The sequence below is a fragment of the Pelophylax lessonae genome (assembly GCF_965119305.1).
Source record: "Pelophylax lessonae genome assembly, chromosome: 7".
In the NCBI taxonomy this organism is placed as follows: domain Eukaryota; kingdom Metazoa; phylum Chordata; class Amphibia; order Anura; family Ranidae; genus Pelophylax; species Pelophylax lessonae.
The window spans coordinates 47524949-47550241 of NC_138774.1; the positions used below are offsets into that span (position 1 = coordinate 47524949).

The window sequence follows — 25293 nt, forward strand, 5'->3', positions numbered from 1 at the left end:
ATTGTGCCATAAACTTGCAACCTGGTGCCAGTCCCCTCGTGGCAAGGTTTATCCTCTCTCGTTTGCCGAGAATAAGGCCATGGAAGGGTGCGTGGTGGATACACTTGCCCAAGGGCACATTCGCAAGTCCACTTCTCCAGCGGGTGCCAGATTTTTCTTCGTAAAGAAGAATGGGGTGAGTTGAGACCTTGCATTGATTATAGGGGTCTCAATCGCATCACGGTCCAGAATGCATACCCGATTCTGTTGATTACTGAATTGCTCGACTGCCTAGAGGGAGCAACGGTCTTTACCAAGCTTGACCTAAGGGCCGCATATAACCTTGTAAGGATCAAGGAGGACAATGAGTGGAAGACTGTGTTTAATACCAGAACCGGTCATTACGAATATTTAGTAATGCCCTTTGGCTTGTGCAATGCGCCCTCTGTCTTCCAGGAGTTCATCAATGATGTCTTTGGTGCTATGTTGCAGCAATGCGTGGTAGTCTGTTTGGACGACATCTTGATTTACTCGGACTCTATTGAATAACACTACCTGGATGTCAGGTGGGTGCTGCAACGGTTACGCGAGAATGGGCATTTCTGTAAGCTTGAGAAATGTGAATTCCACCTGTCTCAGATTGCCTTCTTGGGCTACATCATTTCTGCTGAGGGGTTCTCTATGGACCCTCAGAATGTTTCGGCTGTTCTACAGTGGCCTTGCCCTAGTGGTCTCCGTTCCATTCAGTGTTTCCTTGGGTTTGCCAACTACTATCGGAAATTTATCAGCAACTTTTCCTCTTTGGCCAAACCTATCTCAGACCTGACCAAGAGGGGCAGCGATCCCCACAAAGCTCCCATTCTGTCTAATCCCAATCCTGGTTTGCCCTTTGTCCTAGAGGTGGACGCCTCTGAGACGGGAGTAGGCACCCTCCTGTCTTAGCGTTGGACACCTTATGGACCCTTACTTCCTTGTGGGTTCTACTCCAGGAAGCTGTCTCCAGCTGAATGCAACTACGAGATTGGAGACAGAGAGCTCTTGGCCATTATCCTGGCCCTCAAGGAGTGGAGACACTTGCTCAAAGGTTTTGTGGTTCCAGTTCTCATTCTCACTGATCATAAGAACCTGACGTATCTCTCGGAGGCCAAGAGGCTCACACCCCATCGGGCCAGATGGGCCTTATTCTTGTCTCGTTTTAACTATGTGGTCTCTTATTTGCCCAGCTCCAAGAATGTTGAAGCTGATGCCTTGTCTCTCCAGTATTCTGAGTTGTCTAGGGAGGGTTCCGTGCCGACACCGGTCATACCTTCAGATCATATCCTGGCTGCCACCAACTTAACCTCTCCTCTTGGGGAACAGATCTTGGCTGCCTAACCTGTTGCTCCCACTGAGAGACCTGCTGGCAAATGTTTTGTACCTGAGGGGTTGTGCATCAGACTGCTGCACCCATACCACAATTCCAAGACTGCCGGCCATTCTGGTAAGAACAAGATGTCCTGGGCTATTTCCCGCCTGTTCTAGTGGCCATCTCTCCGCACTGATGTTGCTGCGTACGTGGCTGCTTGTTCCGTCTGTACCCAGAACAAATCTCTGTGGCACCTTCTCTTGGGCCTACTGCATCCCATTCCCAATGGGGAGCGCCCCTGGTCTCACCTTGCCATGGATTTTATAGTGAAACTTCCCACATCTTACATGGTTGTCGATTGGTTTTCCAAAATGTGCCACTGTGTTCCTTTTAAGCGGCTGCCTAAAGCTAAGGAGCTTGCCTCTGTGTTTGCAAGGGAGGTTTTTCGCTTACACGGGTTGCCTAAGGAGATTATCTCGGACCCTGGGAGTCAGTTTGTCTCTAGGTTCTGGTGCGCCTTTTGCTCCCAGTTGGGTATTCGACTCTCCTCCTCAGCCTACCATCCCCAGTCCAATGGTGCAGCTAAACGTTCCAACCAAGCTCTGGAGCAATTTCTCCGCTGTTATATCTCTGACCATCAGGACAATTGGGTTGATCTGCTACCGTGGGCAGAGTTTGCCAGGAACTCTGCCGTCAACTCGTCCTCCAGAATGTCTCCATTCTCACCACAGGATATTCCGGCTGTGGAGGATCACCTTTGTGCCCTCCATTCCTCTTGGGTGCAGATTCAAGAGTCTTTACGGGTCTCTGCACAGTGTCAGAAGCTCCAGGCAGACCGGAGACGTTTATCTGCTCCTTTGTACCAGGTCGGGGAGGGGGTGTGGTTGTCGGCCCGTAATCTCAACCTCAAGGTGCCCACTCCAAAACTGGCACCTCATTTTGTTTGCCCTTTTCGCATCGTCCGTAAGGTGAACCCGGTGGCCTATGCCCTTGATCTTCTTCCTGGCATGCGTATCTTCAATGTCTTTCACATCTCACTTTTGAAGCCACTGGTTTGCAATCGCTATACTTCTTCATTTCTTTTCCCTTGTCCCATTCTTGTGGGCAATCATGAGGAGTATGAGATTAGCAACATCTTGGATTCTCGTCTGTTCCAAGGTCAGGTTTAATACCTGGTTCACTGGAAAGGTTATGGTCCTAAGGAGCGCTCCTGGATTCCCTCCACTGATGTTCATGCTCCCGCCCTTCTTCGCGCTTTCCATGCTCACTTACCGCAAAAAAACATTTTTGGCTTCGTGGAGGAGGGGCTGTTGAGGAGAGGGTACTGTCAAGGTCTTATCTTGCCTTCCTGTTGGCAGCCATCTTGCCTTCCTGTTGGCAGCCAGCAGACTGCTGTCTCCTATAAACTCTGTTTGCATCATCACTTGTCTGCTGCCTGGGCGTCGCTCAGTGATGATGGTGCCCACCTGACTATATATATCACCTGATGGCTTTCAGACCTTGCCCTTGCGTTTGTGCTCCAAGGTGCATCACTGCTAGCAGTCCTCTGGTCTCTGTGGTTTCTCCGTGCATGACTTGGCTTGACTGGCGACCTTCATGGCTCTTGATTCTGCATCGGCAGATGACCCCGCATCAGACGACGACCCGGCTTTGGCAGACTACCCACTTCTGGACGCTAGCTTGGCTTGGATGATTTTGCTCCTCTCTCTTGCTGTGTGATTATTATTGTTGCATAAATAAATCACTTTATTTTACTTTGTGTGGTTTTTGACAGGTACCCTTCCCCACTTCTGGATAAGGCGTTGCGGGGCCCTCCCTCGGAACCTCGGTCCCCTCCTCCCTCCTCCGCCGCCGAGCCAGTAGGAATGCGCAGTGCGCTTTGCGCATGTGCAGTAGGGAAGCCGCAAGGCTTCACTGCCGGGTTCCATGACCGGCAATGGCAGCGGCAGCACCCGACAGCCGATGGAAACATTGTGCCAACGTCAACGTTGCCGACATCGCTGGACTCCAGGACAGGTAAGTGTCCTAATATTAAAAGTCAGCAGCTACAGTAGGTGTACAGTATGTGTAGCTGCTGACTTTTAATTTTTGGAGGGGGGAGGCGGAACTCCGCTTTAAAGTTATTTACAAAAGAAATGAAGTTTTGTTTTTTTTTGCACATATTTCATTTTTCTCATAATGCGTCAGTAATGTATGTATGCATATGTAAAGTTCTTTCTGATATAAATTAAAACATACAGTATTTACCCTAAATGACGTATTTTTAAAAGGTAAATCCTTAAAGATAACAATGTATATACTAGCTACTGTGTTACTTTTGCTTTGGTTTAAAATGTTACACTGAATGGTCACTGTGATTGACTGTCAGAGTCGGAGTGATCATTCAATGAGGAAGGCTTCTGACTGGCTCCCAGTCAAAGAATCATCTTTCTACAGACATCAGGTCTCATGGGGCTGTGTACAGAAGCGAGCAGGGGAGGTAAGAAACTGCAGGACGTACAGGAGATGCCCCATGTACAGAGGAGGGGGTTTTATGGGCATATGTAAGACATCGAATGTAGGCAACTGGATTTACAGAAATCTTTTGAGAAATACTCAATAGCTGCTGTTGGAGTAGGTTAAGGAATTAGGAGTGCAGATCTATAACCAATTCCAAAACTATATAATATTTACTTGATTTGTAATAAGACCATCTGCTGACTTTCATATTCCGAGGGTCCACGTGTATTGCATCATGGTTTAACTTGGGTAGTCGAGGATCAAGAGTCCTTGTGTCTTCTGCAAAAAAGATAGAACATTATGTACTTTGTTTTTAAATTTAAGACTATATACTGAAATATACAGTTTAGTAATGATCTACAGGGTTCTGAGGGGGTGATGCCGATTTCTGCAAATTGGGAGGGACTGCCTTTAATATAATCACATGATCATTCCCAAATTTGCAATAAGAAAAGCTGAAGCCTCTTTAGGCTTGGTGGACCCTTTAATACCATCTCACTGAATACTGGAAGGGATACCTGTTTACTGTAGATATCCTTACCCATATCTCCTAACCTTTTAAGATGTGAAAGAGAGAACCCTGTTAGCACATCATCTGTAGGCAAAGAGCACATCAATGCCATGCACCAATTCTAACCATGAAGAATAAATGTGCCCTAAACTATTGATGAAATCTACAAGCATTTTTTCACCATTTCTTTTCCATTTTATTAAAGTATAACTATAGGTAAAACGTTTTTCTTCATTTTGGATAGAGCAAGGGAGGGTTATAACATTATATGTTTTTATTTCGCCATCTGTGTCCCATTGGGGAGATTTCCCTTCACTTCCTGTCCCACAGCAAAAACAGGAAGTTAGAGGAAATCCCTGCAAATTAGGGGATCTCTTGGGGACCCCCAGGTCGCCATAACTAGTGTCCCCATTGTAAGATTTCCCCTCTATTACTTTTCTGGTGACAACCCAAAATTTGGGATTTTCTTTTACTTTCACTTTCAATGATAATGATAAATGGGACAGAGAGGGTGTATCTCCTTAACGGGGGCGCAGACAATAATAAAAACTGGCAGGTGTTCTAATCCCTCTCGACCCTATCCAAAACATGAAATAAAAAAAAAAGTTTGCCTTTAGTTACACTTTAACTTTTCAAAATAACAAGTTCAATAATTTTGAGATTGGATGAAAAGTTTAGTATAGTATAACTAGGTTTTTTTCATTCCCCTCCCCTAGGTCACTCATTTGATCCCGGCTGGCTCTAAAACCAAGAATTGAGTGATTAAAGGCTGCTGATCGCTCAGTTCTCAGTCTTCGTTGAGCAGAGAGTGGCGACTGTTAGTCAATGGCTGTCACTCTGCCCCTCCAGCACTCACTGGATTGCCTGGCTGTGGAGGGGGCAGGCGCAGCAGGCTCAGGCTCTCAGTTGCGTGCCATTATTTAACCCAGCCAACACTTGCAAACATTATAGCTAGCCGGCTGGGATAACAGATTGGGGTATTTGAGCAGTATCAATTTTATGTGGTTTTTGGTCTACTAAATATACTGCAGGAATTCTTGCATACTGAATTACTGCACATGTCACATACAGTGGCGTAGCGTGGGTTGTCAGCACCCGGGGCAAGGCAAGTAATTTGCGCCTACTACACAGACCTACCCCCCCCTCCCATACACTGACACCTACACTGACCCCCCTTCACTTACCCCCACTACACTGACACATACACTGACCCCTAAACTGACTCCCCCTTACATTTCTATACACTGACCCCCCCATACACTAACACCCCTACACTGACACCTATACTGACCCCCCATACACTGACCCCTACACTAACACCTATACTGATACCCCCTACACTGACCCCCCCCCCATACACTGACAGCTACACTGACACCTATACTGACCCCCATACACTGACTCCCCCCTACATTTCCACATACACTGACCCCCTACTCTGACCCCTACACTAATAGCTATACTGACCCCCTACACTGAGCTCCCCCATACACTGACACCTATACTGACCCCCCTACATTTCCACATACACTGACCCCCACCTACACTGATCCCCCCCATACACTGACACCTACACTGACACACCCTCCTCTACACTGACCCCCCATACACTGACACCTACACTGACACCCCCCCCCATACACTGGCAGCTACACTGACACCTATACTGACCCCTTACATTCCCCCATACACTGACCCCCCCCCCCATACACTGACCCCTACATTTCCATATACACTGACCCCCACTACACTGACCCCTACACTAATAGCTATACTGCCCCCCCATACACTGACACCTATACTGACCCACCTATACTGACCCACCTATACTGACCCCCCTACACTGACCTCCCCCATACACTGACACCTATACTGACCCCCCTACACTGACCGCCACATACACTGACACCTATACTGACCCCCCTACATTTGTACCATACACTGACCCCCCCTATACTGACACCTACACTGACCCCTACACTGACACCTATGCTGACCCCCATACACTGACACACCCTCCTCTACACTGACCCCCCCATACACTGACACCTACACTGACCCCCCCATACACTGACAGCTACACTGACACCTATACTGACCCCCTTTCATTCCCACATACACTGACCCCCCCATACACTGACCCCTACACTGACTCCCCCCTACATTTCCACATACACTGACCCCCACTACACTGACCCCTACACTAATAGCTATACTGACCCCCCATACACTGACACCTATACTGACCCACCTATACTGACCCCCCTACATTTCCACATACACTGACCCCCCCATACACTGACACCTACACTGACCCCTACACTGACACCTATGCTGACCCCCCTACACTGACGCACCCTCCTCTACACTGACCCCCCCATACACTGACACCTACACTGACCCCCCCTTCACTGACCCCCCCCCTCCCTCGTCCACTTCCCCTACACTGACACCTATGCTGACCCCCCTACACTGACACCCGCCCCCCACCCCACTTCCCTGGGCCCTGGGGGCAGGCAAGACATCACCTACCTTGTTCTGTTTCAATACACTGGCGACTAGAGGAGGGGAGAGACAGCATGTCGGTGGCCGGCCCGGACAGCAGGGGGAGACTCCGGAAGCGGTGCTGCACATGCACCGAGCCACAGACTGGCATCTTCATCCACGACCAGCCCCGCCCCCTGGCCGCATGACACCTTCAGCGGTCCGCCGCTCGTCTTGCACAAAGCGGCGGTCACTGAGCCAAGAGGTGGAGTGCGGGCGGGCAACTTCAGAATAAAGGGACACTTTGATCCCACCGATTGCGAGCGTGGGATGCGCCCCCCTAAATGTTGCGCCCGGTGCCAGTGGCCCCCCCTGCACCCCCCACGCTACGCCACTGGTCACATACTCTGCCACCATTCCAGCTCTCACCACTTTAGCACCCCCACCCAGAACACCATCCATTACAACTCTCTTGCTCCTACCACTTGACCCTGGTCCTCTCTTTCTCACAACTCTACTGCACAGCTTCTGCTCCACACACATTTTCCCCACTCCCTCACCACATGACTTCAAATTGGGAAGGCCTCCCTTTAACCAGTCGCTGACTGCCCGATTGTACTTTCACTGCTACAGGGTGGCTGCTCTGTGCAGAATCACGCATATATACAATACATTATTCTGTTCTTCCGTGTAGGGGGCATGCGCCGCTTCTGCTGTGATTAGTCACTGCAGAAGCTGATCAGCAGGTACCGGAAATTGAATGAGCACTGGCACCCGCTGATCGGTGAGGAGACAGACTGGGTGGAGCACTGCATATGTAAACAATTCAGAGCTCTGTCCTGTCAGCAGGGATGTACTGTGTGACAAACTCACTCAGGACAGGGGCTTTTGGAGGGGACTGCAGGCTAGCCTCTTGCCTACTGACTCTGGGCCCTGGTGTTTAAGGGAACACTACTCTTTGTGAGATGTATGCTGGGGGGGGGGGGACACTTAGAGTAATGTTACTTTGGATTCAAGTCCATGTCTCCCCAAGACACACAGACTCTGGGACTCTAGGCCTGGTAACCATGGTAAAGGCCTAGATGGCACATTATTAATAAGGACTGCTACACACAGTCAGACACATGGCAGATGCTAATATCATTAGCTCAACCACCTGTCTTCCTTACATTGTTAATTGTGCTAATTAACTCACCTATTGTCTACTGGGGGGTGTGTTCATACTTTTAATAATGTGTATTGCACTTTATGAGCTTGATGCCGGCAGTCTGCCCTGGAGTGAGATTCCTGATTAATCAAAGCATTGTCTAGGTGTGGATTCCCATTCATCTATTGTTTCTGTCCAGATAGCTAGTTAATTAGCTCAGGTTAATTATGTTTCTGTGTGCAGTTTGTATTGTTACGGTAACATGATCAGGAGGGGGATGTCCTCCTGTGTGGTATATATTCTGTGTGAGTTTGTCACATGAAACAGTTCCAGATTTGCAGCTAAAACGAGTTCTGCCTAGTTCTTGGTTGCAATAGGTGCTTATAATATCTGATATCTTTGTTCAAGACTGGAGGAATCAGCATGCTGATGGAAGAACTCAAGCACAGTATGGGTTGATTCTGTCACATGCTGTTTTTTTTTCCCCCTGCAAAGCACATCCCTTAGTGAAAGCAGCACACAGTACACACAAAAACACTGGTTAGGCACACATTTAACCCTTTTATCATTCTAGATATTAACCCCTTCCCAGCCAGTGTCATTAGTACAGTAACAGTGTATATTTTTTAGCACTGATCACTATAGTAGCGTCACTGGTTCCCACAAAGTGTCAGTTAGTGTCTGTTTGTCCGTTGCAATATCACAGCCCCGCTTTAAGTTGCTGATCACCATTACTAGAACTAATACTACCATAAATTCCAATATATCCCATAGTTTGTAGACACTAACTTTTGTGCAAATCAATCAATATATGCTTATTGGGGTTTTTTTTTAATGAAAAATATGTAGCAGAATACATATTGGCCTAAATTTATGAAAAAAAAATCAATTTTTATTGGATAGGTTTTTGTTCATAACACAAAAAAAAAAAAAAACCCCAGTGGTGATCAAATACCACCAAAAGAAAGTGTTGCATGACTGAACAATTGTCAGTTAAAGTAACGCAGTGCCGTATAGCAAAAACTGGCCTGATCATGAAGGTGGATAAATCTTCAGGAGGTCAATTGGCTAATAATCACATGGTTTGCATCAATGTTAATCCTTCAAAAGTGGCTACTAATTGGACTTACTTCGTATTGGGTCTTTTGGCTGCTTGTTAGGTAAAAAATACTTCTGAGGCCTAACTAGTTTACACAATTCTTCAGGGCTCAGTGTATATTCCACATGATAACAAGGATTGACAGCTGAAGAAAAGAAAAACAAATGGTAAGATAACATCTTCTAACATCACATATTATCTTATAACATCACATATTTAATATAACAACATCTTCACACTCTTTTTTGGATGGGTGAAGCATACGAGAAGGCTAACATTTTTACTGGATTCTGGATTTATTTATATTTTTATTGCAGATTTTCTTTTGTATCCATTTTACTTCCATTTGTTTGGGGTCCTTCCAGGCGCTGGCCCCATGAGGGGGTTTGCATCTTGATTTTGTCTCCCCGTTGGGGTTTTGGTTTATCCTTCCCTTGCTGCCGTGTGTCCAGGTAATCACAATAACTCACCTTTATACAGTATCTCACAAAAGTGAGTACACCCCTCACGTTTTTGTAAATATTTTATTATATCTTTTCATGTGACAACACTGAAGAAATTAAAATTTGCTACAATGTAAAGTAGTGAGTGTACAGCTTGTAAAACAGTGTAAAGTTGCTGTCCTCTCAAAATAACTCAACACACAGCCATTATTGTCTAAACCACGGGCAACAAAAGTGAGTTCACCCCTAAGTCAAAATGTTCAAATTGGGCCCAATTAGCCATTTTCCTTCCCCGGTGTCATGTGACTCATTAGTGTTACAAGGCCTCAGGTATGAATGGGGAGCAGGTGTGTTAAATTTTGTGTTATCGCTCTCACTCTCTCATACTGGTCACTGGAAGTTCAGCATGGCACCTCATGGCAAAGAACTCTGAGGATCTGAAAATAAGAATTGTTGCTCTACGTAAAGATGGCCTAGGCTATAAGAAGATTGCCAAGATCCTGAAACTGAGCTGCAGCACAGTGGCCAAGGCCATACAGTGGTTTAACAGGACAGGTTCGACTCAGAACAGGCCTCGCCATGGTCGACCAAAGAAGTTGAGTGCACATGCTCAGTGTCATATCCAGAGGTTGTCTTTGGAAAATAGACATACGAATGCTGCCAGCATTGCTGCAGAGGTTGAAGGGATGGGGGGGTCAGCCTGTCAGTGCTCAGACCATACGCCACACACTGCATCAAATTGGTCTGCATGGCTGTCGTCCCAGAAGGAAGCCTTTTCTAAAACTGATGCACAGGAAAGCCCGGAACAGTTTGCGGAAGACAAGCAGACTAAGGACATGGATTACTGGAACCATGTCCTGTGGTCTGATGAGACCAAGATAAACTTATTTGGTTCAGATGGTGTCAAGCGTGTGTGGCGGCAACCAGGTGAGGAGTACAAAGACAAGTGTGCCTACAGTCAAGCATGGTGATGGGAGTGTCATGGTCTGGGGCTGCATGAGTGCTGCCAGCACTGGGGAGCTACAGTTCATTAAGGGAACCATGAATGCCAACATGTACTGTGACATACTGAAGCAGAGCATGATCCCCTCCCTTCAGAGACTGGGCCGCAGGGCAGTATTCTAACATGATAACCCCAAACACACCTCCAAGACGACCACCGCCTTGCTAAAGAAGCTGAGGGTGAAGGTGATGGACTGGCCAAGCATGTCTCTAGAACTAAACCCTATTGAGCATCTGTGAGGTATTCTCAAATGAAAGGTGGAGGAGAGCAAGGTCTCTAACATCCATCAGCTGGGAAGAGGACTCCAGTAGCAACCTGTGAAGCTCTGGTGAAGTCCATGCCCAAGAGGGTAAAGGCAGTGCTGGAAAATAATGGTGGCGACACAAAATATTTACACTTTGGGCCCAATTTGAACATTTCACTTAGGGGTGTACTCACTTTTGTTGTCAGCGGTTTAGACATTAATGGCTGTGTGTTGAATTATTTTGAGGGGACAGCAAATTTACACTGTTATACAAGCTGTACACTCACTACTTTACATTGTACCAAAGTGTCATTTATTCAGTGTTGTCACATGAAAAGATTTAATAAAAATATTTACAAAAATGCGAGGGGTGTACTCACTTTTGTGAGATACTCTAGATACATATGAATTTACATTGTGTTTGTTATGAATATGTCATAATACTATGTGTTTTTACATCTAGAACACTTCTATATTTTCCGCTATTAAAGTGGTTGTATCCTCGCCTAAAATTAAAAAAAAAACAACCCTGCAAGACAAAGGCATAATGAGCTAGCATGCATTGTATACTAGCTCATTATAAAATACTTACCTTAAAACGAAGCCCCGATATGGACGTCCGGATACCACTGAGGGAACTGTCATGCTCCCTCGGCATCTCTTCCGGGTTCGGCGGCTCCGGCACTGTGAGTGGCCGGAGCCGCAATGACGTAACATTTTCCGGCAAGTAACCGGCAAGGAACTCTGAAGGTCCGCCGGATCTTCAGAGCGCATGCGCCGCTAGTGTCAGCGTCTGCATGCAGGGCAAATATCTCCTAAACCATGTAGGTTTAGGAAATATTAATTGTACCTACAGGTAAGCCTTATTATAGGATTACCTGTAGGTAAAAGTTAAGTATACTATGATACTACCGCTTTAAGCTGCAGATGAAGTGGAATAATTCCAGGAAACACATTGAGTTTGCAGAAAGAAATAACCAAATATGTTAATGTTGGATTATAAGCATATGTACCCTAACTGGGATCATTTTGAAAAAAAATGTCCATTACCCATGTAAAATTAAAATTTTTACTCAATTCAAAATCGTGTTTAAAGATTTTCTATGTAAATGTGCAATAAACTTTTACATTTTAACTTTTAAAGTGGAGCTCCAGTCTCTGAAGTGAAAAGCAAGTCAGCAGCTACAAAAACTTGTGTTCTCCCTGTGACCATCTCAGGCATCTTCCCTATGGGCATCTTCGCTTAGTGCCCACTGTGCATGCGTGAGCGGTGCTGTGCTCTGAGACACAAATCTTCTGGGACCTGTCATGTGTCCCAGAAGACTTTGGGGGGGGGGGGGAGAGGGGAAGGAGAACTTCTGCTTCCGATCACCTAAGGCGATCAAAGTGGAGAGGAAGCGGGTACCTGTCAAAATCGGGTACCCGCTGCCCCTCTCCTCCCTAAAAGCTCCATTTCACAAACAGGAGCTGGGGAGGAGGCCTTAAAGTGGAACTTCCCATTTTGGGTGAAGCTCCACTTTTATTTGAGTTGTGCCTCTAAAGTCCCGCCACGCCTAGTCGTCCTCTAGTTCTATGTACCGCATTACACGACTGCGCAAATGTCAAAGTAGCGCAGTGCCATATGGAGAAAAAATGGCCTGATCATGAAGGGGGTTTAATCTTCCAGAGGACAAGTGGTTAATAATCACTTGGTTGATATCAATGTTAATCCTTCAAAAGTGGTGATTTATTGTACTTACTTGGTATTGGGTCTTTTGGCTGCTCATGGTGTAAAATATACTTCTGAGGCCTAAGTTGATATAATTCTTCAGGGCTCAGCGTATAATTCACATAATAGTTCAAGACATAAGGATTGAGAACTGAAGAAAAGAAAAACAACTAGTAAGATAACATCTTCTAATTGCATAACGATCACATATTTAACATAACAACACCTTCAGGCCCCGTTCACACTGGGGCGACGCTACTTGCCGGGGCGACCTCATAGGTCGCGGCGCGCTGCTCGCACCGCGACCTCGGTGCGGCCGGCATGGACTTCATAACATTGAAGTCTATGCAGGTCGCTCCGGGTCTCCCCAAAGAAGCACCGGACCCTTTTTGTAAGTCGGAGCGACTTGTGTCGCTCCTATTAGAACGGGTCCACAGCTTCTCTATGGCAGGCGACCTATGGCGACTTGTCAGGCGACCAGGTCGCCTGACAGGTCGCCCCAGTGTGAACGGGGCCTTACACTTTTTTGGGATGGGTGAAGCAGGGCTAACATTTTTACTTCCTCCTAAAGAAAACCCTTACATCAGTGTGGCAAAATGGACAGTACAAGACCTAGGGAATTTGGTAATTTAACCTCTGATAAAGAAGGGAGTTTGGAGAGCATATTGATTAATCCCACCCTTCAGCGGTGATCGTGTAGATACATATCTAGACCTAGATACATGTCTAGGGGGGCAGCGGGTACCGGTCAAAATCGGGTACCCGCTGCCCCCCTCCTCCCTAAAAGCTCCATTTCACAAACAGGAGCTGGGAAGAAGGCCTTAAAGTGGAACTTCCCATTTTGGGTGAAGCGCCACTTTAATTTGTGTTGTGCCTCTAAAGTCCCGCCATGTCCAGTCATCCTCTAGTTCTATATACAACATTAAATGTCTGCGCAATTGTCAGTAAAAGTAACGCAGTAGCAAACAGAAAAAAGCTGCTCAGGTGAGGCAAGGCACTCCGATGCCGGTCGGATCCGCCATCCAGTAGTCAGGTATTCAAAGAGAAAAATTGACCGCACTCTGGAGTAGATGAACTGGAGGTGTTTATTCCCACAACCTTAAATACACGGGTGCATCACACAGACATGGGACAGGTTGACGCGTTTCACGATTCTAATGATCGCTTACTCATAACCAATTGGTTATGAGTAAGCGATCATTAGAATCGTGAAACGCGTCAACCTGTCCCATGTCTGTGTGATGCACCCGTGTATTTAAGTTTGTGAGAATAAACACCTCCAGTTCATCTACTCCAGAGTGCGGTAAATTTTTCTCTTTGAATACCTAAAGTAACACAGTGCCATATGTAAAAAATGGTCTGGTCATGAAGTAAATCTTCCGGAGGTCAAGTGGTTAAAATTCACATGGTTGATATCAATGTTAATCCTTCAAAAGTAGTGATTTATTGTACTTACTTGGTATTGGCTCTTTTGGCTGCTCATTGGGTAAAAAATACTTCTGAGGCCTAACAAGTTGATAGAATTCTTTAGGGCTCAGCATATAATTCACATAATAGTTCAAGACATAAGGATTGAGAACTGAAGAAAAGAAAAACAACTAGTAAGATAACGTCTTCTAATTGCATAACAATCACATATTTAACATAACAACACCTTCACACTCTTTTTTGGGATGGGTGAAGCATACGAGAAGGGCTAACATTTTTACTTCCTCCTAAAGAAAACCCTTACATCATTGTGGCAAAATGGACAGTATAAGACCTAGGGCATTTGGTAATGTAACCTCTGTTGAAAGAGGGAGGTTGGAGAGCATATTGACCAATCTCATCGTTCAGCGGTGATCGTGTAGATACATATCTAGACCTTCCTAGACCTATGGATATATGACCGCTGCTTAAAGCAACACTGTTTTTTATAAAAAGGCCACTTCAAAATAATAGATATTATACTTACCTCCAGAGATGTATAGCAACTAAGTAGAACTACTTCACTACTGTACTTAAGTACCGAAAGGCGGTATCTGTACTTTCCTAGAGTAGAATTTTTTCACCTACTTCCACTTTTACTTCACTACATTTTTTCAATGATTTCAATACTTCTACTCCGATATTTTTTTTTGTGCTGCATAGTTACTCGTTACAATTATAAAAATGACCACTACCACTAGAACAGTAGATGGCAGGTTTCATGAAGCTCAAAACATGTGTATTATCAGCGCATACGAAAATAAAAGCTACTGTATGTATAAATAAAAGCTGTATTTGAAATAATTAAAATAAATATGATGTTCAAACTTTTGACTTCTTTCTTTAATAACTACATAACACAGTACTTGTACTTTTACTTTCAGTACTTGAGTAGCAACATTTAAAAAAAAAAACTACTTGCAATACTTAAGTACAAAAAATGTTGAATACTTTAGTACTTCTACTCAAGTTACTTTTTGATCGAGCACTTCCACTTCTACTCAAGTCACTTTTTGATCGAGCACTTCCACTTCTACTCAAGTATGGGTTTCGAGTACTTTATACAACTCTGCTTACCTCTCAGCTACCTATGCCTCCTATCATGATGCTCTTCAAAAGCTACAACAGCTGAACATCTTCTGGGTATGTTGGATGCTTGCCAACCCTAAAGTCAGGGGCGTATCATAAAATCAGTGGGCCCATGTGCAAAATCAAAAGTGGGCCCTAGGCACCAATAAAGGAGGAGGAGCACAGAGGGGGACCAGAGGAGCACAGAGGGGGACCCGAGGAGTACACAGGGGGTCCGGAGGACCACACAGGGGGGCAAGAGGAGTACACAGGGAGGGCTGGAGGAACAGACAGGGGGACAGTCAGGGATGATCACTGCGGCAGTGGGGACAGTTATAAGCACCAATCTCCCTGTATGGCTTTCCATGAAGCAGCTGAAAGCTGTGGGAGGGAGAGGAGGAGAAGCAGATTTCAGCTGCTTCACTGAAAGTCATACGGGGAGATCGGTGCTTGTAACTGCCCCCACCGCCGCACCGATCATCACCGACTGTCAATTTCACCATCCATATTTTATCATCCATGGATGCAATGTTGGTCAGACCGCAGTGAGCCCCCCACCCCCTGAACACCCTGCACCCATGGATGATACTCCACTGCCTAAAGTTTTATTTCCCTGGTATCTACATCACAACTTTGTTCTGCAGACTAGCTGATTAAACCACAGAGCTCAGCAGATAACCATGCATGCAAAATATCCAGAATTGTGTCACATGCAGAAGACACTTCTGGGGCCCACGCTCTTGAATATCAAAGATAGCAAGTACAGGAGGCGGCGAGTTAAAGTATAACTAAAGGCAAAACTTTTTTATTTTGGTTTTGGATAGAGTACAGAGGGATTAGAACTCTGAGCCCATCTCTATGGAGCAATGTCCACAAGTCCCTCAGCCGTTCAAGACTCTCCCTCCTGATTGGCTGAGAAACAGCAGCGGCGCCATTGTCAATCAAAGTCAATTAGCCAATCAGGAGAGGGATGGGGCGCGGCCGAATTGATGCTCCGTGTCTGAATGGACACATGGGGCTGCAGCTTGGCTCAGGTGTCCCCATAGCAAAATGCTTGCTGTGGGGGCACAGAAAAGGAGGGAGGGGCCAGGAGCGCCGAAGAGGGACACAAAAAGAGAAGGATTGAAGCTGCTCTGTGCAAAACCAACTTTACAGAGGAGGTAAGTATAACATGTTTGTTATCTAAAAACATAAGAGACTTTACAATCACTTTAGGAAGATTTGCCCTCTCTCTTTGTACTGTTTACCATCATCATTGAAAGTGAGAGTAAAAGAAAATCCCACCATTTTGTTTGTTCCAGAAAAGTAATAGAGGGGAAATCTTCTAAAGGGGACACTAGCTCTGGTGAACTGGGGGTTCCCAAGGGATTCCTTTATTTTGCAGGGATTTCCTCTCACTTCCTGTTTGGCTATGGGGCAGGAAGTGAAAGTAAATCTCCCCAATAGAACACAGATGGCGAAAAATAAACTGACAGGGGTTATAACCCTTCCTTTATCCAAAATGAAAAAAAAAAAAAAAAACAGTTTTGCCTACAGTCCTACTTGAAGCAAAATACTTTTACTTAAACTTTATTTTTTTGCAAAGACAGTGGAGTTATTTATTAACAATTACAGCACACAATACTTGTGTTTTTTTTGTAAATATTGCATGGAATAAAGTAAGTCAATTCATCAAAATAAAATGTAAGATAAATATTGAAAATTCAGGGGAGGGGAGGGGAGGGGAGAGGAGGGGAGGGGCGGGAAGGAGAGAGATGGAGAGGAGATTGTGCTCTCCCTGAACACTATGGAGCTGACAGGGAAAGAGGAGGGGTAGGAGGGGCAGAGAGGGGAGAGATGGGGAAGGGCGGAGGGGAGATTGTGTTGTCACTGAATACTACGGAGCTGGCAGGGAGAGAGGAGGAGGGGAAAGGAGGGGGAGGAGAGGAGAGGAGGGGGAGGGGCAGAGAGGGGTGTGGAGAGAAGATTGTGTTCTCACTGAACACTACAGAGCTAAAAGAGAGGAGGGGGTAAGGGAGAGGAGGAGAGGGGAGGGCGGTGAGGGGCAGAAAGGGGGGTGGAGAGGAGAGAAGATTGTGTTCTCACTGAACACTAGGGAGCTGACAGGGAGAGAGGAGGGGGGAGGAGAGGAGAGGTGAGGGGAGGAGAGGGGAGGGGGAGAGGGGCAGAAAGGGGGGGTAGAGAGGAGAGGAGATTGTGTTTTCACTGAAAACTACAGAGCTTACAGGGAGAGAGAAGGGGGAGCTTCAGAGACACACAGATGCAGAGGACAGAAGCTAGATGATGGAGGCACGTATCCTGACCACGGTCTCATGCCTCAGCAGCCATGATAAACGTGGTCTGTTCACAGGGGGGAAGTCAGGACCAGGCAAAATTAACCATGTACTGCTTGTGCCTTAATAAAACATGTTATAGCTCGTGCCTTAGAGCCAAGAGCATAGCTTTTTTCTAAGAATCACTTTAAGGCTACATTCACACCTGAGCGTAGCCTTTTTTGCACGTTTTTACCGCGATTTTACCGCAATTTTTACCACGATTTTATCGCGATTTACAGGCGTTTTTACAGGCGTTTTTTGTGCAGGCGTTTTTATATTGAATAGAAACCAATGGAAAACGCCTGTAATCTGCCCAAAAAGAAGCTTGTGTACTTTTTTGAGCGTTGGGCGTTTTGCTTACAGCGTCAAAACGCTCAGATGTGAACAGGGGCCATTGAAATGAATAGGATTTGTCTTGTTGGGCGTTTTGAGAGCTGATCCTAGAGCAGAAAAACTCCCCAAAAACGCCCAAAAACGCCTAGATGAGAACGGAGCAAATTCACAAAACAAAAACAAGAAACAAAAAAAAAAAAAACACATTGTTATGTATCTCATGGTGTACTGTAGGCAGTCAATATTTGAGGATTGTACAAAATAAAAATGAGAGGAACTCTGCACTGTCCAGTAAGTTCAAAATAAGAGTGAGAAAACAAGAATGAGAAACTCACGTTCCGTGTGTATTTCCCACACCGTGTTCAAAACACACTGCAGTTGCAATCTGCAGTGGGCGTCAATGGTAACTTAATGACACCCCAAATGCAGGTTACAAATGCAGTGCGTTTGCCTGCAGAGGATCACATGGTACAGTAGTACATCATGTTCATATGTGATTCATTGTGTGAACTGGCCCTGAATATAAATAAATTGTAACATTGTACTAGAAGGGGGGTGGGATTGGTGTGATGTGAGCAGAGCGTGCCATGACTCACCTGTGCTCAGGTATCCTGAGCAGCTGACCAGTGCATGCTGGGGGGGGGGGGCAGGGGAGAAGTGTAGAGTGCAAGGAGGAAGGATCCAGGGCTGGTGGACTGGTTGGAGGCAACAGCAGGGGGGATTGTCGGGGGGGGGGGGGGGTTGTAAAGAATGGTGTCTCTGCTAGAAGGTAGCTGCCTGGCTGTGAGGTGGTAGTGAACAGTAGGAGTTGCCTTCCACACCTCTACAATATGTATCAGCTCTTCAATATCCCCTGTCCTCTGATAACCCCTGCTGATGTTGGTTTTCCTTTTATTTGTTTTCCTCAGCTCCCACTTAGGACCCCTGCTGATCACTTGTCCCACATTGCTATCTAGCTCTCTGGGCTGTTTTACTGCTAATCAAAGTGGAAGACCTTCCTGAAAACTGAAAGTGAAAGGTGGAGACTGCATTCAAATGTTATCTTGCACTTCTTTAATCTGACTTAGGCTGGCAGAAAGCTCTCTTGCTCAGTGAATTCTTGGATCATCCATACCTTGAGTGAATGCTTGTAGTCATAAGATAAGTGAAATTGACTTTTCCCTCTTCTATTTAGAGTGGGGGTGCGAGCCTAGCACCAATGATGTTCTAGTATAGCAATTGGAACATAAAGTAGGCAGTAATGACAAGGAAAAGGGGAAACACATCAGGACTGCAGGAGGCTTCTAGCTCCCAGCCCCAACCAACAGTAAAGGAAAAAAAAAAAGTGTAGCAGGATTCCCAGCCGTTTTGCTGGATATGGGTCCCCCTGGGCCACCAGGTGCAACAAAAGTACCTATGTGCATGTTCTCCAAGTGTGAGCACTGAGACAATGACCAGTTCCATATCTTTGGGTTTTTGTATTTATTTTGTAACTTGGATAGGAGAAGAGATGAGTGGGATACTCCTTTGGCTCAACTATGTACAACTTAGTGGAGACACTTGAAAAATGCTGATTGGTGCTGAGTTGACGCGGGCAGGATGCCGGTCAACACCGGTTAACGCTGGCTAACGCTGGTCTGAAGCCTGTTGACGCTGAACTCACTTGTGACTGCTTTCCTACATAAAGAAGTCCTCTTTAAGCTCCCTTAAGCACTCCTTGCTGAGGTAGCTACTTGTATACACTGCTGCACTGCTGAACACTTCAGGGCCCACACCGGCGCCCTCTCTCTAACTTGCTTATCTTCAGGGCTTAGACACAGGCACCCCCTTTTTTAGCCTTCTCTACCGGTTAGCTGGCTCCTGGATCCCTCTGACCTTCTGGAGTGGTCCCCTCCCCTAGGCAGACCCCTGGGTGGTTTCAAGTACTCACAACACTGGTTTTCCTTGAAACTTCTGCCCAGCAGCTCCACTCGGTCCACAGCACTCTGGATCCCTCTCTGCAGCCCAGCTCAACCTTCGTCCTCTAGGCCGACTGCCCAGGACACCTTCACTACCACTGACAGGAGGATAGACAACAGTCACCCTCCTCCTGGGACTCTGCTTCCCGCCAAAGATGCTCTGTCATGTGCTCCCCTCAGACTTATACCCCATCCCAGAATACATTGCGGCAGACTCTGCCCTCTGGGGTAGATACAAACCCTTGAGTGCTATTGGCTAGGTTTCCTCCACTGTCCAATAAGAGCCCTCATTGGACAACAGTCACCCCTGGAAACACATGACAGCCTAGCTGAATGATCAGGCCCCCTTGATAAGCAAACAGGGCCACAATATACTTTTCCTAGCACCTGCATAGGAGGGTGCTACACAAGGAAGCAGCAGCTAAACTAGATTTGCACATAATCCATCCCAAAATAATGTGAAGGGATCGCAACCCAAGACATCACTTTCACCCTCTGCTGTTGCTAAGGGTTTAAGCCCAAGTGACAGGCCCTTTAAAACTGCTTTGATACCCTCTACCTCAACTGCAGGAGGATCATCTGACCTCTCTGTTTCAGGTACTGCAGGGATGGAGGAGCCATCTTTAAGAGAGGTATTAACAGCAGTAAAAGGATGTGAATCTACCTTATCCAAAATGATGGACCAATTAAAAGGAATAAAATAGGAAATGTCACTTTTTTAGACACGATCTACAGAAAGTACAGGAGCGTACCACAGAACTAGAAGGTAGAGTCAGCGCAATCGAGGATGAAATAAAACCTATGAAACAAGAAGTTGAGCTCTTAAAAGGACTGGCTGAGAAGCAGAATGATAAGCTAGAAGATCTGGAAAATAGACTAAGGAGGAACAATGTTCGTATAATTGGATTGCTTTTTTCTTTTTTCTTACTTAGAAATAGGATTGGTGGGGAATTAACAATCTGCTCATGAAATGTAACAGGATTGGGAGAGCCTCTAAAAAAATAGCCCTGTTTAAGACAATTTCAATTCTTAAGGCATCACTGATTTGTCTGCAGGAGACACACTTAATTAAAGGAACAACAACACGATAAAACATGGAGAATTTCCATGTCAGTATCATTCAGTGTATACATCATATTCAAGAGGAACGAGCATTTTAATACATAGATTGTGGGGTTCTTAAAATAGATGAGGGAAGATGGTACTTATATACTGTATTGCTTGTTGGTCGAGAGGCCGTGCGTGCTGGCGAATGTGTACATTCCCCCCCTTTTAGAATGGAGGTAATTAATAATTTGCTAGATTTTGTAGTTGATAAACCAAGGGTACCAGTTTTAATTATCAGAGATTTTAATATGGTTATGAACACTCAGATGGATAGATTTCTGCTAGGAAAGAGATTAGAACAGAACCCCTATACACTACTGATTATTTAAGGAAGTGGGACTGAGGAGTATCTGGCGGGACCGTTATCCAACAGCCCAGGTCTACTCATGTTATTCTAGTACATATCTGTCACTTTCTAGAATACATATGACAATAGGAAATGATGCTCTTGTTCCTTTAGTAACAAACATTAGATATGAGGCTAGGGGACTGTCGGACCACTCCCCCTTGGTTCAGACATTAAAGTTGGGTAAAACAGGAGACGGGGGGAATGGAAGGTTAACCCTTTTTGGCTACAGTTAATTTACCCCAAAGAAAGTATGATAGAATCATACTGGCCCTTCTGGCTTGGTCTCAGAATGAGAGTAGGTCTATTGAAATGCCTGTAGAGTCCCAAGCTGGAAGGGTGACCAGGTGCCCAGAAGAAAGAGTGAACGTCTTTAAGGATTATTACTCAGACCTTTATAAGTCTAGGGTAGTGGAGGAAGACAGAGACTTGGAAGATTTCATACAGGGTTGGCCTATTCCACAGCTCTCAGAGACAGATAGGGAATCATTAGAAATACCTGTCACAATTAATGAGTTGCAAGAGGCAGTAAAAGAATTATCCCCCCCATAAAGTACCAGGGCCAGATGGATTGCCAAGTGAGATAGTTAGGGAATATGGAGAAATAATGTTGCCGGGGTTGCTGCAGGTGCTAAATGAGGCATTGGAGAAAGTGAGACTGAGGCTACAATCATAGTAATACCAAAGGAAGGGAAAGATCTAACTCAACCAGCATCATACAGACCAATCTCTTTACTTTGTACTGACGTTAAAGTACTAGCAAAGGTATTAGCGATTAGACTAGGTAAAATAATTTACACTATAATTCACCCTGATCAATGTGGATTTATCCCTGGCAGATCAACATTGGTAAACATTAGGAGACTATTCTTAAACTTACAAATTCCACCAGAAAAGTCAGAATCACAAGCTATACTATCCCTCAACGCTGTCAAAGTGTTTGACAGCGTCAAATGGAATTACTTGTGGCAAGCCCTAGCGCTGTTCAATGTTGGCCCTATTTTTATAAAATGGGTTAGATTGTTGTATGCTGGTCCAAGGGTGAAAGTGAAAATTGGTGAAAGATCATCGGAATATTTTCTGTTGTCCCGGGGGAAGAGGCAGGGGTGCCCATTGTCACCCCTGCTTTTTGCCATTGCAATGGAGCCCTTGGCTATAACTATTAGAACAGCGGAGGGTGTAAGAGGCTTTAGAAGGGGGAAAGAGGAGGAGAAGATCTCGCTATATGCAGATGACTTTCTTCTTTTCTTGGAAGATGTGAATCATTCACTGATTGAGGTTATGGATACTGTGAAGAGATTTGATCTGTTCTCAGGACTCTTCATCAACTGGGAGAAATCTATATTTCTCCCGGTTGATGGGTTGGAGCAAGAGCTACCGGAGTGCCCTGGTCACCTGCAGGTGGTTAATAGCTTTAAATATCTAGGAATAGTCATAACAGCTGACACTGGACTATAGATATTGAAGAACTTAGAGCCCTTAATTAAATCATTTAAAATAAAATGTGGGACATGGAATCGCCTTCCCTTATTAGTGGTGGGTCGCTGTAGTTTAATTAAAATGATATGGTTGCCTCAACTGTTATTTATTTTGCATAACTCTCCAGTATGGATCCCTGGGGTATGGTTTAAGAGGCTAGAGGGCCTGTTTAGGAAACTGATCTGGAGGAAGAAGGATGCTAGAGTTTGCTTGCAAACTTTGCAGTTGCCGAGAGATAGGGGGGGCTTGGCCGTTCCCCATCCTTGGAGCTATTTCCTGGCAGCCCAGTTACAACAGATGGGGAGTTGGGAAGTGGGTAATGATACCACATGCTATAGCTCTCAAACATTATTGGCCTAGACCCCACATACCTTGCTCATAGAGGCATTGGAGGAAAACTCTTGGGGGGTTGTGGGAGAATGCTTAACAGTGAAACTACTGGGGAGGGTATGGAAAATAATAAAGTCAATATTTGGGTACTCTGGTCTTGCAGAGTATACACCTATATGGGATAATGAAAATTTAAAGGAACTTAAGGGTTTGGAGAATATTAGTAGACAGAAGGGAGTGATAAGATTATCGCAAATATATAAAATAGAGGTACTGAAGACATTTCAGGAATTAAAAGAGGAATTTGGGTTTCTGAAAAGAGATTTCTAAATGTATCTGCAACTACAGCATGCACTGGCAACAAAATTTAGAGAGGGAGGATTAGAATTGAGTAAAATTTCTCAGTTGAAAAATTTGATACAGGCTACAACTTTAAAGGGGTTGAATTCAGAACTATACAGGAAGCTACAGGTAGGCGTATTTGATAAGGAATTTCAGTTACCTAGCAGAATAAAATGGGAAGAGGATGAGGGGCAGTTAACAGATGTACAGTGGGATGGTATAGTGTCTTCAATAGACACAATATCTTTTCAGTAACCCAGAAACTCACACAATTTTATATACTCCATAAAGCATTTTATACGCCTAAAAGATTATTCTTGTTTGGAGGAAGATTGGATGCTTTTTGCCCTAGATGTAAAAGGGCAGTTGGAGATTTGATCCACATGTTGTGGAGATGCCCCGAGCTGCACGGATACTGGAGGGAGGTGATGGATAAAATACGTTTAGTATTTGAAATAAATCTTTAACCAGATCGGGTCCTGTGCATATTGGGGTATATGGAGCAGAGAGAGGGGTATGGGGCAAAGCGAATGGCAGTTTTAAGATGTTTATATCAGGCTAGGAAAGCTATAACAGAAAAAAGGATAAAATCAAAACCACTATGTACTGTAGATTGGTGGAGGAAAGTCAATATATCATAATTAGAGAAAAATTGGCTTACAAAAAGAAGAGGAAATACTAAAAAGTTTGAAAGAATATGGAACGTATGGATAAAAACTCCCGGCCTAGTACTCGATTATGCTGATATTTAACATTTTTAGTTGAATTAATGTAACTTGGAGTATGATATGGGAAGGGTGGTAGACGGGGGGGGGGGGGGGGGGGTTTGGGGCTGATAGGTTTGCTGGGAGGGGGATAAAAGGGACGACTCACTGTTTATTAATATTTTTGCATGTGATATATTAGTCTGTGATATCTTTGTTTATTGATGGGAAATAATAAAAATTAAAGGAATTAAAAAAAAAAACATTGTACTAGAAGGAGACTGTTCTCTAAATGAATGCATTATAAGGATGTCTTTTTTATAGTTTCACAATATTTCTGTTTGTCTTCATTGATAGAACAACCTCCCTCTGGTGCAGTGTTAGCCTATGAAAAAAAATGCAATAAAACAATGTAAAAATAATACTAGATTTAAAATGGTTCTAAACTCAAAATATTTTTTTTTACCTTAATACATTCCCTGCATTAAGGTAAAAGAACTCCCTACAACCTCTTCAGCCTTCCCTGTCCCTAAATATTTACCTAACTCCTCTCACCGCTCCAGCGCCATCCTAGATCCAGCACCGCTCTCCTCTCTTCCTGGCCTCACTGAGACTCAGAGCAGCAGGAGTCATAGGCTTCTGCTGCTGTCAGTCAAGCTCCTGTGAGGAGGGAGTGTGAGGCATGGCTTACTGGTGCTAAATGTGTATATGGATGCACACAGCCCAGCTTGGGAGCACACCCACATGGGTGCTCCTTTAGCATCTAGCTTGCTGAGGGGGCACTTGTAGTAAGAAACAGACAGCACACAGCAGGTAAGTATATTATCTTTTTATTTAAAAGGGCTTTAGTCATTTCAGTCAGTCAAAAAATTTAGCTGCTGACTAATTAAACAGATACTCGCTTGTCCCAGAATTCAGCGCTGTGCTCATCTGAGCTAGTTTGTCTGCCATATTAACTGTGGGCAGTCGGCTGTGTATGCTGGTGGCTTAACAGCCAGGTGCCCAGTGTGCATGCGAGAGCCACGCTGTGCTTTGTGAATGGTCCCATAGCCTCCAGGGACCTGTGATATAGGCGATTCGAGCAGAAGTGGGAGCAGGCACTTGTCAAAACCAGGTTCCCACCCTCCCAAAAAAAAAAAAAAAGTGTGCCATATATGTCAGAGGAAGGGGGGGGGGGGGAGAGAAACAGCAGAACTTCCCCATTTTGGGTGAAGTTCCACTTTAAGAAAAAAATAGCCTTTAGAATCATTTTACATTTTAAACAATATTATTTACCGCATTTGGTAAATAATACTTGTTTTTTAGTGAATTGACTACTTTTGAGATAAATACTACATGAGTTATTTAAAGGCAAAAAATCATGTAGTGTTTATCTCTTAGGACCCTTTCACACGGTCTGTCCA

The 25293-nt window shown here is 45.0% G+C and overlaps 1 protein-coding gene across 1 annotated transcript in view; it reads right to left on the bottom strand.

Moving 5' to 3' along the window:
* The window catches only part of LOC309560455 (uncharacterized protein), a gene marked incomplete at both ends in the record, with an annotated part of 203085 nt that overhangs the window by 23967 nt on the left and 153825 nt on the right, over window positions 1-25293 (bottom strand). Inside the window, 4 exons of the mRNA XM_082264089.1 lie at window positions 3998-4102; window positions 9096-9209; window positions 12494-12613; window positions 13919-14041. Coding sequence (XP_082120215.1) covers window positions 3998-4102; window positions 9096-9209; window positions 12494-12613; window positions 13919-14041 — 462 coding nt within the window. The remainder of the gene's footprint in view (window positions 1-3997; window positions 4103-9095; window positions 9210-12493; window positions 12614-13918; window positions 14042-25293) is intronic.